This window comes from Macadamia integrifolia, unplaced genomic scaffold, assembly GCF_013358625.1.
Source record: "Macadamia integrifolia cultivar HAES 741 unplaced genomic scaffold, SCU_Mint_v3 scaffold614, whole genome shotgun sequence".
Lineage (NCBI taxonomy): Eukaryota > Viridiplantae > Streptophyta > Magnoliopsida > Proteales > Proteaceae > Macadamia > Macadamia integrifolia.
The window spans coordinates 258024-275937 of NW_024870498.1; the positions used below are offsets into that span (position 1 = coordinate 258024).

The following is a 17914-nucleotide window of genomic DNA, read 5'->3' on the forward strand; positions in this document are numbered from 1 at the left end:
AATGGTGTGATTATGATTTTAACCAAAATATATATGAACCAAATCAAACCAAATCAAATCATTTAAATCGAAACCAAATCAATTAACACCCTTTAGGTTTTGCAGAAAATGCTCTTCGCGCAAGGAAAACGATGATGTTACTAGAAGCGAAGGACCCTCAGAATCACACAGCCTGATGGAAGTGATTCTGAAGTGAACAACTATTAATGGAAAAATCTCCAAATAAGATGATTTCACAAATGAATCACTTCAAGCCTAAAATGATCATTCCACCGAATCACGTCAATTTACCAAAAATTATCGTCAATAGCAACCAAACACGAAAAAAATTGTGGAATCACGTTCCCAAGAATCGTCCAATAAAACACGCCCCTAAGCTGTAGAGGATATTCATTTCAAACATTCTGTCGCCACAGTCTGACGGAGTCCCGTCACGATTCCAATCCAACGGTTTCGTATTTGAGGTCACGTGAAGTAAACTCATCAACGCCCAGTCATCTTTCAGTTATTCTTAGACTCGTCTCTAGTCTACTCACCCAATTTCCAGCTCAAGTTATTCTCAGACAAGTTTCCTCTAGACGGTGAGTCTTCTTTCAGCCTGAGATTCCACTTCAGGTATGTTATATTATTTTCTCTGATTAATTGTTTTTATTAGTGAGCTTCTTCTTCTTCTTCTTCTGGTTTAGCATCAAAAGACAATTGAACAAAATAGAGTAAGAAATGAATTGATTAGAAAGCACTTACTGTTTTGGTTCTTAGATCCCCACCCCCCTTTAGATTTCAGTTTCAGTGGCAAGAATTTCGAGTTGGACATAATTTTATAATTGTTGGTGTCGATTTAATTTCTTTTCTCCTTTGTTTAGTTTGATATTTTTTTTCCTGTCTGAGAGTACTTTTTGACAGATTAATCCAAATGTTAATGATGGTTTTGGGGTTCTCTTCTTCAGTTTCTACTCTTATTCTTGTTGTTGCTGTTGTTTTTGGTTTCTAACCAATGCTTGCTTTCGTAGGTTCCACTTATCTTCGGGACTTGCTTGTTTGTGAATGATTATGGCTACCTTTATATTTGGCACAGAGCTAATTATTGAATTCTTGGTCTCGGATCTGTTTTCCACTTTTGCAGATTGTGAAGGCCAGTGAAGTGATTTTATACGATTATAATGGATACATTTCCTAGCATGGTTCTGAAGAATCCCTTTATGAAACTTAACAGATGCGTATTGGGTCAACATGAATCAAGTAATTGGCGTGACTTATTGAGTTGTTGCAAGCACAACCTGTTTGCATCCAGGATTCTAGCAGTTCATACTAGTGATCTTCATTCAACTATCAATTGCCATCTCTCTGAAGAGGTATTTTTTTCTTATAGGGGTATAAGTGTGTTGATCATTATGATACACGGGTTTATGTGTCTTGATCTATGATAATAACCACATTGTGTTTATCTTTGGATTAGGACTATCTGGCAATCTTATCCAGCTAACAAAGGTGTTTCAGCCATGAAGCAGCTGGAACCTTTGGATTGGATATTTTTACAAAAATAATATGAGTTTTGCAACTATATTCTTGTAGTTTGATCAGTTTAAAACTTAAATTAGGTCAGCCGAAGCAAGTCTATTTCTGTTTTTAAACATTTCTATTTTAGAGTTAGTTGTCGGGCCATACTTTTTTGCTATGTAACTTGAACGAGAAGCATCCAGCTGATTGAACAGTCTAGGTGATACATATTCACAAGTTGGCTCTGTGAGGCATTATGTGAGGATACAAAAATGTGTGGTGATAAGCATCAGTGTATATTAGGAATTGCTTCTGCTAGGTATATTCCTGGAGATTTAACTTGCTTAAAGAAAATATGAAGTTTGTTGGGGAGATGAGGATAATATTACTATTTCTTTGAAGAAAATGACTTGAGAGAATAGAGCTGGTACAACTAGATAATATTCTTTGCACTTGCAACTTTGACTACGTATTTCACTATTTCTGTGTGATTTACTACTTCTTATTTTGTAGTCACCTCTCACACTAAGTCCTTCATGAGAGGACAACAATTCATATCTGAAAACTTAAGTATCATGTTAAGTTCTGGTCTTCTTATGTGTTTTTGCAGGTACGGCTGGAGAAGAAAGCAAGTTCTCATGTTCCTATCCCTGGAGATTTTAGTTGGCCTTCTCCAGATGATGAGATTCCTTTCTGGAAGAAGGACTTCCCTTCATGGGACGTGAGCACAGAAAATCCAGTTGCCATAGAAAAGGATTCTGATCTTATGCACATAATTCATGTCACTGCTGAAATGGCTCCAATAGCAAAAGTTGGTGGCCTTGGAGATGTTGTAACTGGGCTTGCACGTGCCTGTTTATCACATGGACATAAAGTGGATATAATGCTCCCTTTCTATGAGTGCATCCATAAGCAGCAGATTAATGAATTGACATTAACCACTACATACAATTCATATCATGATGGAAATTGGGTCCCTACCAATGCATATCAGGGGATGGTATCAGGCATCCCTGTGATATTAATTGAACCTATTAATCATTTCTTTAAGGGGCAATCTTTATATGGAGGTTCCTACAATGAGCTCGAGGCATATCTCTTTTTCAGCCGTGCTTGCCTTGAATGGATGCAGGTCTGTTAGTTTGATTAATCCTGTCTTCTCTGTGTTTTTTAGTTCTTAGCAACAGTTTTATTCGAAATGTCAAATACAAAGTTTGCCAAGTTGACTTGAATAATTGATTGAACATGATTTTGGACTGCGATGGGGGCATCAGACAATTAGCTTGGCCTCTTTGTTACCTCAGCTGGTTCTGGTTGGTACCAAATATGAGTCATGGAAGAGAAGAGAAAGGAAGAGGAAAAGAAGAGCAGCAGGTTATGGGAAAATAAAGAAGAAGAGAATCACAGTCAACTCAGTGCACGAGGCTCCTGCTATTGCAAGGTCTGGGAGGGGCAAGTGTGTACGCAGCCTTACCCCTTGCTTCACAGAAGAGGCTGTTTCCAAGTTTTGAACCTGTGACCAATATGCCCTTATGTACAATTATATTCCCCCCTTGCACCTAATACATATAGAATCTCAAAATGGCTTTATAACAAGTACTCCAACACTCTTCTCATAATATTTTCTTCCTAACTCCCTTCGCCTAGTTTCTTCTTTTAGTTTCTTTCTATTGCACCCATTGCCTCATTCTTTATTTTTTCTATATCCTATTTGAGATGGGTCTTCTCTTTTTTAAACATCAGTAACAGAGAAATTTCGATCAATTCTAATAATACTAGAAAGGAAAAAGTTTCATTTACTTATTTATCCTCCATTCAAAACGCAATTCCTTTACATAATGTACATTCCTTTAATACCGCCAAAATATTTCACTCAAGTCTTTTGTCAAGGAGAACTAGTTGGAACCAAAAATATTCTGAACAAAACTTTTAAAGTTCGGTAAAAGATTCTAATCAATCAAATGGCCACCAATATCAGCACAAACTCTAGGAAAGATCTACAGTGGACTTTAACCTCTCATTGCTTTCCTTATATGAACCCCGAACCCCAAACCCAGGAATGGAGCCATCTCTCACAATATATGGACTTTCATATCAAGATGTCTTCTTGGCCAATGTATTAATAGATGTTTAGGGCTTTGAAGCTAGGTCATACTTAACTCCAGACAGACCTGGGTAGTGTATCCCCACACATCCTTAGCCAAGATACATATTCCAGATGTTTTTACCAGCTATTGGTAGGATAGGTTTAGCATATCTGTCTTACATCAGATACATTCATTCCTGAAACTCACTTTCTTTCCTGTTTTTTAAGGCAAAGGTATATTAAATGATATGGCCTAGAAACAATTGAGACACAGTTGAACTATGAAGTTTTTTTTTGGAAGAATTTTTATTTTGATGCATAAGTTTGATCAGTGGATATTTGAGATTTATTCATTTTATGTTACTTCCAATTCACACCTTTTATCCTTGGGTGGGTGGGGGGCTTGACGAGTACACTTAGTCTGAGGGTCAAATCTACTAATAACGGGTTTTGTTTAGTTTGGTGTCCCTTAGAACTCTGAACCTTGCCTTTTCTATGCTAACAATGATATAATGTTGTACCAGGTGACTGGGACTCAGCCTGATATTATTAATGTCCACGAGTGGCAGACTGGTGCCTTACCTCTACTTTATTGGGATATGTATCATTCTCTCTCAATTAAGGTATATACAATCCTCAGTTCTACTGTGAGATGTTGGCTGTTTTCAGTTGCTTTAACAATTGCTAGTGTCATAAATGAATTTATTGTTCCTGTTCATGAGTTAATGATAGACATCTTATACTTTATCTTAATTTTCCACCTATTGGACTTATGTAGAAACCAAGACTACTATTGACAATCCACAACATGGAGCACTATGGTGAGTGCAGGTAAACTTTATCCTCTCTGCTACCTCCTTGCAACCATGTTTCTTTGATCTTGTTATCTGGTATGGCCATGCCACGCTCCAGGCAGAGAAGCAGAATCCCAGAAGTGAAGAGTGGGGTGTCTTCTCAGCTTCCAGAGAAAATATTCCAAACTCCAGGTTCTCATTGGATCCAAATTTTGGAGCTTCTAATGATGAGAAGCTTTCTCAGAATCTGAGAAGCAGAAGCCTGAGAATCTTAGCCAAACATGCACTAAATGCCTAAGTCTGTGTTGAAAGCCTGCCTTTGTCCCGAGACATGCCTATCTGTTTCCAAAGTAGAGAAATAGGCAACAAATTTGGCATGCCAGACCTTGTTTTCTGGTTTCATATAGAGTGCCTCAGAAGATACTTCAACCAGTATTGAAAACCTCTGAAAAAATAAGGTCCACTTTGAGATCCATTATATCCTATTGCTACCATGAAAGTGGAATTCTTTCCCTAGACGCAAGGATTCGATGGATGGGATTGGAGGCACCCTTCCTGACCAATATCAATCTCTGTGATTACAGTTTGGATGATCCAATGAGCAAAAGCTCAACGACACATTAGCTAGAAGTAGACCGCCGAGTGTCAGAAAATACCCAAGCATAATTTGCATCACTGAAGCCATATAAATTAAGCTTGCGCAAATTCGAAGACTGAAATAAAATGTTCCTTAACACAATGCCGGATGCGTTTCACTGACTGCAGATAGATGAGATAGACGAGGCTGATGCATACACTGGCAAACCAAATTTACAGAAAAGGATAAGTCAGGACAAGTCATAGTTAACTGTTGTAAGGCTCCCACAATACTGCGATACGAGTTTGTTCTATCAAAAAACTGAAGCATCTAAATGTGAGTGATGATACTGTGGTAATGCTGTAAGCCTGTAATGATGTAGCAACAGGCTTACAATCCATATATGTTCAACATATACTAGCATCAATAGATACCGTGACGTGACTGAAGAATAAAAAGGGATGAATTGCCTGGCTACAATAAAAACCCAAAGAGCAACCTAGTGCACGAGGCTCCCGCTACTGTAGGGTCTGGGAGGGTCAAATGTACACAGCCTTACCCCCTGCTTCATAGGAGATGTTGTTTCCAAGTTTTGAACCTGTGACCAACATGTTGCAATAGTGCAACTTAAATTGCGCCATAGGCTGGCCCACTCTACGAATAAAGACCCAAGTCTAGAAGAAATAAAGGGAGTCTATTAATTCACCAGCACAAAAAAAGAGAGTATCAAACCGAGCATGAGGTGTTTGTTTCAAAAGATGAACATGATTAGGAAATCATAGTTGAAAATTTCTCCGAAATCTTGTTATTTTGCTAGTTTTGATATGACCGAGACGAAGTAGGAGGTGAAACTAGAAGTCTAGAAGTAGCATAATTTCAGTCACAAAAACACTTTATTTCATTGAAATTTCAGTTGAAAAATTTCGGTCATTTCGGCCATTCGCCCCCTGGAAATGGCCAAGTGAAACTCATAGAAAAAATACATTGGCTGAAACGAGACCTATTTAATTGAGAGAGATGACTGACTTTTTAAACTGACAGCCAAACTTTATTTATACACTGGCTGAAAGGGACCCCTTTGCTTCTAGGGTTCCAAGAGAGACTTAAAAAATGAAAGAAGGATGCTTGATCGACTCTCAAACGCTAGTACAAGCTCTGATACCAAGTTAGAAATAAGAAGGATTAGAGTTAGAGATGAGGGAAGAAGAGGGAAGAGAGGAAGGAAGAAGAAGGAGAGACGATGAGAGAAGAAGAAGGGGAAATGAGAGCAAAATGTGGGGAAGGCTTCTTGCGATCCCACATATATTATGTTCAAACAAGTCTTAGGAATATTACATAGACCTCCTTAGGGAGGTAAAAAGGAAAACGGAAATTCACAGCTTTGGATTTGATGCTATCAGGGGAGAAGAGGAGGGTTCCATCCCTAGCGGAGAGACTAAGGATGGAGTTGGCATTAGATCTAGCTTTGAGGGACGCTGAAAGTAAGCAGAGTTAGAATCTCCAAGCTTAAGCCACTTAATCCTAGATTTTTGTCGAAGAAAGCTGTCCTTTTTGAGCAATCAGGGAGAGGAGTTTAGAGGAAAGAATTTTCTCTTCAATGGCAAGGGGAGCGTTATGAATATCCGATTGGAATTTGTTTTGAACCATAGCCAACTTGTCTTTGCAGGAAGAAACAAGAGAAGAGATGTTGCCAAGGGAGTTAGAGTTTCAGATTTTGAGGGCTGCTTTGACATTTTTGAGCTTCCTTGCAAAGACAAGGAGAGGGGAGGAGAATGCATGGATCGGTTTAGACTGGATCGGTTTAGACTAAGCTGATCTAACTAAAGGAAGGAAATCCTGATGAGGGGTCCACTTATCAAAAAATCTAAACGGTTTTGGACCAAAGGAGATGTATGGCTGGATGAGGAGAGAGATGGGGCTATAGTCTAAAATGCCTGGGAGATTGAAGGAAACATGGGAGGAAGGAAAGGAGGAAAGCTTCATTGGAAAATGCTCTGTTTAATTTGTAGTAACTCTATTAAGCCCATACTTGCCACTGTGCCAGGTGAGCTTAGCTCCAGACCACCTTAGATCATTCATATCTATGTCATCAAAGCAATTGTTGATAGCCCGAAAGGAGTCAGGGTTAATGGGGGAGCCACCAAGCTTTTCATAACTGAATCTGACTACACTGAAATACCTACCAATAACATGAGGATGGGAGCCTACCGAAGGTAACAGGGAATAGAGGTAATTCTAGAGAGAAGTCTGTTAGCAGCATGGTTATGAGCATAAATCATAGTGAAGAAAAAACTGAAAATACCATTAGCATTTGAAATGGAGAGATGAATATATTGAGGGGAAGAGGAAATAACCGTGATGGAGATCTTTGAAGGATTCCAGAGAACCCAAATCCGACCACTGGGGTAGGAGGAATAGTTATTGATGAAGTTCCAAAATGGGGCAATACTAGAAGCATTTAATTCAAAGACTCTGGTCTCTAGCATACAACAAAGATCAGTGAGTAGACTTAATGCGAGACTGTATATCTGTATGCTTCGGCGAAGAATTAAGGCCCTTGACATTCCAAATGGGCCAAGAGATCATTGAGAGGATAGAGAGATGGGCGATTGACTCTCTTTGGAGTTGGTACCTTTCTTAGATTTCCTGGCCAACTTGCTTGGAGTGGGTTTCTTTTTATTGCATCTTTTGTACTCTCTAAGGGGAGCTAATCTTGAAGGGAAGATTTTAGCAACCAAAGCTTAGGGGCTAGGGCTAGGAGGGAAGCTTTTATTTACTGTAGACTGAGGGGAGCTTGCTGACCGAGAGCTATGAGATAAATCATGGCCGATGGGGAGCATTGTAGTTATAGAGGGCAATAGGAGGTCGGCTTCGGCAGTGGGGAGCAATGCAATGGTAGAGGGCAGAAGGATGTCTGCTTCAACAGTCAAGAGATAAATAGTTGGAAAAGTTGAAAGTTTAGAAGATTAAGATTAGAGGTGTAGGAGAAAGAGAGAAGAGAGGAAGAGAGGAAGAGACGAGAAGAAGAGACGATGAGAGGAGAAAGAGAGAGATGAGAGCAGAATTGTGAGTGAGCTCTTGGCTTATCTTACCTATATTAGAATTCAAGGTTTGTAGTTGTTCCATAAATGTAAAATCCTTGTTCCTAACCTTAATTTCCACTTTATTTAGAGAGAAATATGTCTGGCAGCAACTTTGGAACAAAAACCCCTCAAAAGATCATGTTTTTCTAAAAAATGACCCATATTGGCCATTATATGACCATAGCGCAATGTATCGGTACGTGCCGTACCATATTGGTATGTATCGGTCGATACATACTGATACATACCGAAACATACATTTCACATTGATTTTATATTTTCTATAGAGTATCGGTACGTATCGGTGCGTATTGTATCATATCGGTGTGTATCGGTGCGTATCGGCGCGTATCGGCATGTATCGTAGGATACATATCGATACGAAAGGATTTTAAAAATTTTATATATCATATCAGTGTGTATCGTATCAGTAAGGGCCGATACAGATACGTATCAGCAGATACGGTACGATACGTATCAGCAGATACGGTACGATACGTATTAATACTTAAAACCATGCCATCAGTTGTTGGGAATTTGAAGCCAAGAGGGGGCTGCATATACACTTCTTCCACTAAGTCACTATGGAGGAAGGGATTCTTCACATCTAACTGATATAAGAGCCAATTTTTGTTTGTCACCATAGATAAAAGAACTCTTATGGAGTTATGTTTGGAGCAAAGGTCTCTTGATAATCAATTCCATAGACCTGACTATACCTGTTGGCCACTAATCTTGCCTTGTACCTCTCAATAGCACCATCTGATCGGTACTTGATTGTATAGACTCACCTACATTCAACTGGAACTCTTCCCTTGGGAAGATCAACCAGTTTCCAAGTGCCATTCTTCTCAAGGGCCATCATTTCCTCAGACATGGCTTGCTTCCACTTGGGGTCTGTCATAGCCTCAATAACAGTTTTAAGGATGGAAGCAAAAGAAAGAGCAGTAGTAAAGGCAACACCTATAGGAGAGAGAGCATCATAGGAAACAAACTGGGCTATAGGATTAGTACAAACTCTCTTACCCTTTCGAACAGCAATAGGGAGGTCTAGCTCTGAAGGAGAAGAAATGTTACCTGACTGAGGAGGAAGCTCAGGATGTGGATCCAAATAGGACTCTTGACAGGTCTTCTTTGTCCTTGTATACACAATAGTAGGTGCCTTCTCTATACAAGGCACACTAGTATCAACAATATCCACAGTGTCAACATCATCCACCTCTTTATGTTTCCTAATATCAAAAGAGAAAGGAGTAAGAGGCAAAGGAGTAAGAAATGAAATAGCATCAGCAACCTTTTCACATACATTCCCATTCTCCCCCTGAAAAGGATGCTGATGAGAAGTAAAGAATGGCATAGACTCAACGAAGGTGACAACTTTAGAAAGAAATCGCCTATGAGAGGAAGGGTGATGACACTTGTAGCGTTTGGTAGTACAAGAATACCCAAGGAAGAGGCATTTGAGAGCCTTGGGATCAAGTTTGGTGTGGGAGGATTTGTTAACATGCATATAACAAATACAACCAAACACCTAGGGAGGAAGAGAAAAAGCAGAAGACTGAGGAGACAAGAGTACAACGGGGTTTTAGGACTCAAGGATTTTGGTAGGCATGCAATTGATCAGAAATACAACAGTAAGGACAACTTTAGACCAAAAAGTTTTAAAAACATGCATACCAAATAGAAGGCTTCTACTAACTCCTAACAAATGGCGATTTTTCCTTTCAGCTACCCCATATTGGGGTGTGTCAACACATGCAAGCTGATGGATAATACCATTGCTAGTGAAGAAATCCTGTAGACCACCATACATGTACTCCCCCATTTTTCAGACCGGACAATTTTGATCCTAGTTTCAAACTGGGTGTAGACCATTTTACAAAAGTTTTTAAAGGTATTATAGACCTCACTCTTTTGCTTTATAAGAATGGTCCAACTGCAATGAGAGAAATCAACAAATGAAACAAAGTAACGATGGCCAAATAAAGTGGTAGTAGGACAAGGTCCCCAGGCATCAGTATGCACAATGTGAAAGGGAATAACAGATCTACTACCATGATAGGGATAAGTTGAACGATAATATTTAGCAAAAGTACATTGTTCACAATGAAATACATGAGAAGAAGAAAAAGGCATCAATAAATGAGGTAACTATTTCTTGATAACAACAAAAGAGGGACGTCCCAAAAGTTGAGGCCAAAGCATCATAAAATCCATAAAATTACTATCACTATGACCACATGCATAGAACTGTGTAGTAAAAAAAGATAATTTTAGCTTAAGGTGGTAGATATGGGTGTCAACCGGTCGGGTCAGGCCGGTCTGATTTCGGTCGGGCTTAATCGGGCTTGAAGACTTTCAAAGGCTGCACCGTGTCCGCCCATTTAACTAATCAGGCTTAGTTATTGAGGGCATGGTATGCTTTCTATTCGGTTAGTCGGCCTCAGGCTATAATCGAGCTACCTTAATCGGGCTTTAGTCAGGCCTTAACCGGGCTATGGTCATGTTTAATGTTAAACGGGCTTTAACCGATTTTTAAATGGGCCCTCTTTAAAATGTGCTCTTATATTCCAGCCCACTCATGCAAGCCCAAAAAAATGACAATAAATCAATAAATGATTCCAAATATAACAATTATTTAAAATGTGAACATGTATTTACTTTTTAGTTTTTACTCTTTAATTTGAGGGGTAAAATAGGTATTCTACAATCATTAAAGGGTCGGGCCAGTCGGTGCACAATAGGCCGGTCTCGGTCGGGTGTTATTCGATCTAAGTAGCAAAATCGAGACCGACCGTTTGTAAACTAGCCGGGCTCAAGCCCGACACATTTAATAAACGGTCCAGGCCGGGCCGGTTTATAAACGGTCGGTCCCGGTCGGTTTAGTCTGGTCGGGCCACGAATTGACACCCCTAGTGGTAGAGTCCACTCTCCTCACGTCCATTGCTAATAATCCTCTTCGTCACCAAATCCTGAAAAAGATAGTGGGAAGGGAAAAATGTGATACAACTCAAAGATTTAGTTAAAGTACTTACAGACAAAAGGTTCAAGGTAAGGTTAGGGACATGAAGAACTGATTTAAGTGAAATAGAAGAAGTCACAGGAATACGGCCTTTACTGGAAACAGAGGAGAGAATACTATCAGCCACCCGAATCTTATCCTTACCAGAATAAATGGTGTAAGAATCATAATAGTGGGACATACAAGTCATATGGTCAGTGGCCCCAGAGTCAATAACCCATGACGGAGCTTGTGGAAGGTGCAGATGAGATGACATACATAGCGGAAGCTGAGGCGTCCTATGAGGTAGATGGGCTATCAAGCTGAGGCATGAACCGGTGGAGCACTACAATATCATCCCTAGAGAAGGTGCTGGTATCTGCCTGTAAGGGTCCTCGAGGATCAGTCTTTGTCACGAGTGTGTTTGGTCTATAGCCCCACCTCGACGATCGCCACCAAGGATTAAAGTATCGGTATCGGTCACCGTATCGGTCGGTCAAAATTAAGATACGTATCGGAGGGTATCGTATCGGAGATACGCTAAGATACGCTAAAGATATGCACATAAATGGATAGGGAACACATTTTTATACACTTTTGCATAAAAAAATAGTTAAAAAAAGCTATATATAACATGTAGAATGCATAAATACTTAAGTAGAGGGTATCGTATTGATAGACAAATATATTGAGTTGAAAATGTTCAAAATGATGAGGTTTGAGTTTCTTATAGTTTTTTCTTTCCTCATTGCCATTGCCACTGTGATGGGTGCCGTGAAGAGTGTCGTGGTGGTTCAAATCCTTGGCTAGGACCTTCTTCTTCAATAGGAGCAACTACGATGATATTCTGCACTTGTCGAATATAGGCACAATATTTACCCCAGTCGAAATATTTATGGTAGTGGGTCTCCCATTCATTGTAGAAAAATTAAATTTTTTTTTATAGAAGTTGTAGATTAAATGTTTTTAAAGAACATATAAAAAATCAACAAAGTGTGGATCAATATATTTGAGTAGATCTGAGAAATAAAAAATAATAATTTGAAACCCTCACTTTTTTGGGGAAAAAATGTGGGTTTCATTTGAAATCATGTATTTAGTAATTATAAGTTATGACATTATTTTTAAGAGTTGAATGAACTAAATTTTCTAAAAAAAAAATTTTTTTTGGGGATTTTTCTTCTTTTTTTTTTTAAATTAATTTCGGAATAAAAAATATATATTTTTGAGAAAAATCAAAAATTTCCATGGAAGTTGTAGAACACTTGTTTTTACATAACATATAAAAAATCTAGAAAACTGTTGGTGAGAGTGTGAAGTGTTTGTTTCAAACAACAAAAAATTCACACTTAAGTAGCCGTATCGTACCGATACAGTACGATACGGCTCGATACTGCACGATACCTTCGATACGTACCGATACTCTCAGGAATTTTCAGATTTTCAAAAATTCGTATCGTAGAGTATTGTACGTATTGGTATGGCACAATACGATACGATACGAACGATACGCCGATACACAAAAAGAGGCCCAAAATTCCCCGTAGCGTATCGGTGTGTATCGTGCTGATGCCTACCGATACGGATACGTATCGGACGATACGTATCCATATCGGCCGATACGGCACGATACGCATCGATACTTAAAACCATGATCACCACGTATACTAGGTCGTCCATGAAGCACCCAACACCTGTCACGAGTGTGTTTGGGTTTCCCACAATGATCACACTGTCGAGATCTATCCCTTTCTTCCTCATGAGATGATCCTTGCCCTTGGTCGCCTCGACACCATTATCTGTGGGTGGTGGAAGAAAGAGCAGATTGCTTAAGTGGAGGAGCAGACACTATAGCACCTCTTCTGGTCTCCTCACTTAAATAAGTAGCTACACAACTCATCAAGGGATGGAAGGGGTGACCATCCCAAAATCTGTATCCAGATTTGCTTATAATCCGTGTTCAACCCCCCCTAGTAAGACTAGAACTCGCTACTTTTCAAGGAATCTGTAGACCTTGGTTTCATCTTCGATATTAGACAACTGAAGATCTTGATAATGATCATACTCCTCCTAGAGTCCTATAATAGTATTGTAATGTTCAGAGATAGTCCTGTTTCCCTGCTTCATAGAGAGAGCCTACTAAAGGAGTTGATAGACCTTAACAAAGTCACCCACCCTATCATAGGTCTTAGAGACACTATCCCAGATATCCTTAGCAGTTTCCTACCGGATAAATCTTCTGCCAATCTCAGGTTTCATGGAAAAGAGGAGCCAAGTCATAACGGTGGAATTTTCAGTTTCCCATTTATGATATTCTGGGTTAGAGACAGCAGGAGCCTTGATAGTCCCATTAATATATCAAGTTTCCCTCGACTCCTCAAGGATAGCTTCCTAGAGTGTGACCAATCCAAATAGTTGGTGCTATCTAACTTGACAAGGGAAATCTGAGTGTTGAGGTTGTCAAAGACAATCTGCCTGGGATTGGTACTACTCGGCCCACCCGATGTAGCTTCCAAAGGTTCAGTGAGATCACACATGTTGAGTGGATACTCCTTAACGATCAAAGTTGGAGATCCAAAGCAAGGGGGAACACAATACCCTAATATTGTCTTCTTAGAACCAGGGAAAAAATTCCATTAAGCTAAAAAAACGTGAAACTTGGGATGAAATCAATCAAATCCATTATTAACTGCTGAATTTCATTCCAATCTCACATGTATGCATCATAAGATAGGATACATGCATAAAAAAACAACCCAAGAGCACAATACTAGTCATTTCAGGCCATATATGTCGAAAAAGGTTGCTGTCGATACCTGGCAGCAAGCAAAGATTTGAGGTGTGTTCCATCAACACCACAAATCTCAAACCACAACTTAGGATGGCCAAACAAGGGGCCTTGGGTGACACTTACAGGCCTAGCCCCATTCCCAACACTTGCTTGAGGAGAGAGAGAGAGAGAGAGAAAGCTGTCGGTAATGGTGTACAGGGCAAGAAAGCTTGGTTTGAGCTCCAATAGTGCCTTGTAATGCTTCAGTCTCCCTCCAAGAGTATTCAAGATGCTTCTAAAGCTCCATTGGGTCACCTTGTTGAATTTCTTTACATAGTATAGCCACTATTGGAACCCTAGGAAACAAAAGGGTCCAAAAGAGACTCAAAGAATGAGAGAAAGAAGCCTTAGTTGACTCTCAAACTCCTTATAGCAGCTCTGACACCAAGTTGGAAGTTGAGAAGATTAAGATTAGAGGTGTTGGAGAAAGAGAGGAGAAGGAGAGACGATGAGAGGAGAAAGAGAGAGATGAGGGCAGAATTGTGGGTGACCTCTTAGCTCATCACACCTATATTAGTTTCTACTAATACTGTAGGGATTACATATTCCTCCCTAAGGGAGGTGAAAGAGAAATAAAAGGAAATAAAAAATAGGACTACTTAACATAAACGCAGTTCCTAAAGTACCCTATTACATACATTCCAATAGGAGACCCGTTGGAGATGACGACTGACATAGAGCTAACACAGACCAGTGACTCACAGGAATCAGAAGCAGGCGAGAAGCAGAGGCATGTTGATGTACTCGTGGCAGGGGTGAGCTTAGCTGGAAGGGCCAGGTGCAGAGCGTAAGAACTCGCCGAAAATCCACTTACCGAATATGGCGGAGGACATCCAGAAACGCTGACATGCCTAGCCTGGAGGGCCGAGCAAAGGGAAGATGAATGATGGCTGTTTTCTTTTGTTGGTGGTGAGTGGGGACGAGAGGCAATGATGGGCAGATGTGGCGTAGATTTTGCTGGTGGCAAGAGGCGACGATGGGCAGACGTGGCAGAGGCAAGAGCCCATGGGGGCTTAGGCACGGCAGTGGAGTTGGGCAGAGGGGATAGGCTCCTCAAAGAGTTCGTGTTAAGATAAGGGTCCAAAATAATGGGTAGGTTGGAAATGGCAAGCGAATTATCGGTGGAATCTAGACCGAAGAGTTGGTTGGTTGGTTTGAGTCAAAAGCTTGGTTGGCTTGGGTGGAATGGTTGAGAGACGAGTGGGTAGGTTGGATCGAAAGAGAGTGGAGGGTTCTTGAAGAGACGAGAAAAGTGGGAGGGGGACCTGCCAAGGGAGAGGGAAGGGTAAAAGAGGGGGTAAGGAGGTTAGAAGGGGCAAAGGAAAAGAGGAATTTTTCTAATTTGTGTAAGGAGGAAAAGGGGGAGGTTCCAGCGACGGGGATTCCAGTGGAGGTGAAGGAAGGAGAAGAAGGGATAGCAAGATAGGAAGACTGGTGATGGAGACTGGTCGATCGACAAGAGACAGAGGCATCCGTTGGTGGCAGGGCAGAGATATCTGCATCCATTTCAGAATCTGAGGCGGCTTGGAGAACCGCAAAACGATTTGGACCAGCCGATAAATGCTCATAGGGATCCATCCAACCAGAGGAAGAGTCCCTTGAAGTGACCGACAGACCAAGGGGAGAACCAGAAGTTGGTGAGATGTGATTTCTGTCAGGCTAATGGTGCTGGTTTCTTCTCCGGCCACGGTTGGTGTCACAAATGATGGAGGGGGCTTTGGGATGCCGGGGGAGCTAGGAGGAGGTTCTGGCCTGCGCAGACACAAAACCGTTTGAAGGAGCTAGGCCAGATTCCGATTCAGGTCCAGTATTCATGGTGGAGATCTTGGATGCAAAAATCTTAGTGTGGTGTCCAAAAATCCGGAAGATTGAACATTTAGGGGGCGGCCGTTCGTACTTGATGACTTGTTGGAAGGAGAAGCCCTTGTCATCCATGATAGTTATCGATGATGGTGGATTGATATCAGCAGTGATTTATACAGATTCGAGCAAACACTAGTCTATCTATTTTTTTTTTTTTGGTTCTAACATCAGGGTGGAGGGGATTCCCTACCACCGATCCAACGATGCTTAAGCCTTCCTCACATAAAAATCCAACGATGCTTAAGCCTTCCTCACATAAAAAATTGAGAGGTAAATTGGGAAGCGTAATCCAGAGAGGGATGGTATGAAGGTCCATCTTGCTGAGCTGCATATGATGATCCCATTGCCGTCGGAAAATTGGCTTCCTTCCAACCTCACATAAAAAATTGAGAGGTAAATTGGGAAGCGTAATCCAGAGAGGGATGGTATGAAGGTCCATCTTGCTGAGCTGCATATGATGATCCCATTGCCGTCGGAAAATTGGCTTCCTTCCAACCTGCCAGGGGCCTCCTTCCAAGGCAGTCAGTTTATCAGCCTCATCAGAGAAGTTGAAGATGAATAACTTGTCTGATAGTTTAGTATAAAAGCATCCTCTGATTCTCCATTGCTTCGAAAGAGAGGATTTGACAATATTGAAGGGTGGTCTGCTACCGAGAAAATGACCAATCAAGCAATTCTTCCATTTAGAAATCTCAGTGTCAAGCAAGCCTGCCAGACATACACCAACGATCTTGTCATTGACCAGAGAAGGAGGGACAAAATGAAGGGAGAAACCTTCCTTTGCCATAAGGGGAGGAGGACTGAAGAGGGAAGCATGGGGTCTGGGAAAAGGAGGGGAGGAGGGAGAGCAGGGGGGGACAGGGAGGGGCTGGAAGATTGGGTGAGGGTGGCCAGGGAGGGGATTCCGGTGGCAGGGCCCACCGGAGCGGAGGTGGACATGGCGGATAGTTAGGACATGGGAGGGGAGGGTTCAAAGTTCGGATGATTTGTTCTTGTTCATTGTTACATTTAAATTGAAGAAACTATGAGTATTGCTTCTTTAAGCTGTAAGTAGTATATTGCAACTTTGTCTTGAATCATTTCATCATTCTCTCCCCTAAACCTATTCTGTTTCAATTATAGTGTGCTGCTGTTATATTTTTTGTTGTTCTTGTATGCTTTATTTATTTATTTTTTGTCTCTGTTCATTTTCCTATATGCATTTGATTTTTTCCAGTGCTATATGATACACTCCTTCAGTATAAAAATAACATGGGGAAACATTAAGAAACTCCATGGAGATCTTTGACGATTGACCAACCTAGTTCTCTTATTGATTTGCGTTTGTTCATGTTGGCAGCAAAGACGAACTAAGCAAATGTGGTCTTGATGGTTCTTTATATGCAACCATTGATAAGGTGAGCAATCTGTATATTACATGTGGATTTCACTTTATTCTGATTAATTTCTTAGATGGTTCAAGGGATCAGGATCATGGACCAGATCAATTCAGTCACTCCCAACATGATACATTTTTAGACCTGACAATCCACTGTGGATCCCTTCCTGCCTGTGAATCAGAAATCCTTGAAATCTTTTTCAACCTAACATCTATTTCTTGATAATATACATATTTGATCCCCGCCCCCCACCAAAAAAGAAAAAAAGAAAAAAAAGGGAAAAGCAGATTCAGTGAGAGAAATATAAGAATTTTGATCTTGAGTCAGGTTTCAATGCTGCCCGAAATTGAAATATGGGTTGAGACCTGCGAAACCTGGTCGAAACCAAGTACTTTTCTGGGCTTACTCGAAACCATGATTCGCGTCCTAGAAAGTGGTTTTTGGGTCTGATTTTTTGTGTGCAGCCTATTTTTGACCTTTAAAACCTAATCCATATAGTTCACAAAAAGAACATCCAAAATGGTAATTGTGATGTTGACACAAGTTTGCCCGTGTACGTTGAATTATGTTTTATGTTAGCCTTGTTAATTTGTTATAAACACTAAGTCTACATATAACTTTCATATTGGAAATGTAAATGAGCTATTAAAACAATCGAAACATAGTTTAGAATTTAAAAACAAGAAATCATGTAAGATGATAGGGATAAAGCACTCACCACTCAATTCTAGAAGAAGTTTTTAGGTGGATCCATTCGACGAGTTGTGTACCATTGCTGATGTCACAGCCGTTCCTCTGAATGCA

General features: G+C 40.5%; 1 protein-coding gene across 5 annotated transcripts in view; it reads left to right on the forward strand.

Annotated features, from left to right (window-relative positions):
* Nucleotides 1-141: 141 nt before the first annotated feature.
* LOC122069435 (glycogen synthase-like) overlaps nucleotides 142-17914 on the forward strand; it is a 51608-nt gene continuing 33835 nt past the window's right edge. Inside the window, exons 1-7 of one of the 5 annotated variants that reach the window (XM_042633447.1) lie at nucleotides 142-478; nucleotides 531-581; nucleotides 1124-1352; nucleotides 2108-2629; nucleotides 4108-4206; nucleotides 4362-4414; nucleotides 17071-17128. In XM_042633447.1, coding sequence (XP_042489381.1) covers nucleotides 1161-1352; nucleotides 2108-2629; nucleotides 4108-4206; nucleotides 4362-4414; nucleotides 17071-17128 — 924 coding nt within the window. In that variant the 5' untranslated portion in view covers nucleotides 142-478; nucleotides 531-581; nucleotides 1124-1160. Of the gene's footprint in view, nucleotides 616-652; nucleotides 714-1123; nucleotides 1353-2107; nucleotides 2630-4107; nucleotides 4207-4361; nucleotides 4415-17070; nucleotides 17129-17914 lie in introns of those variants that run through there. The other 4 variants (XM_042633448.1, XM_042633446.1, XR_006137453.1 and 1 more) reach the window with 4 other exon arrangements.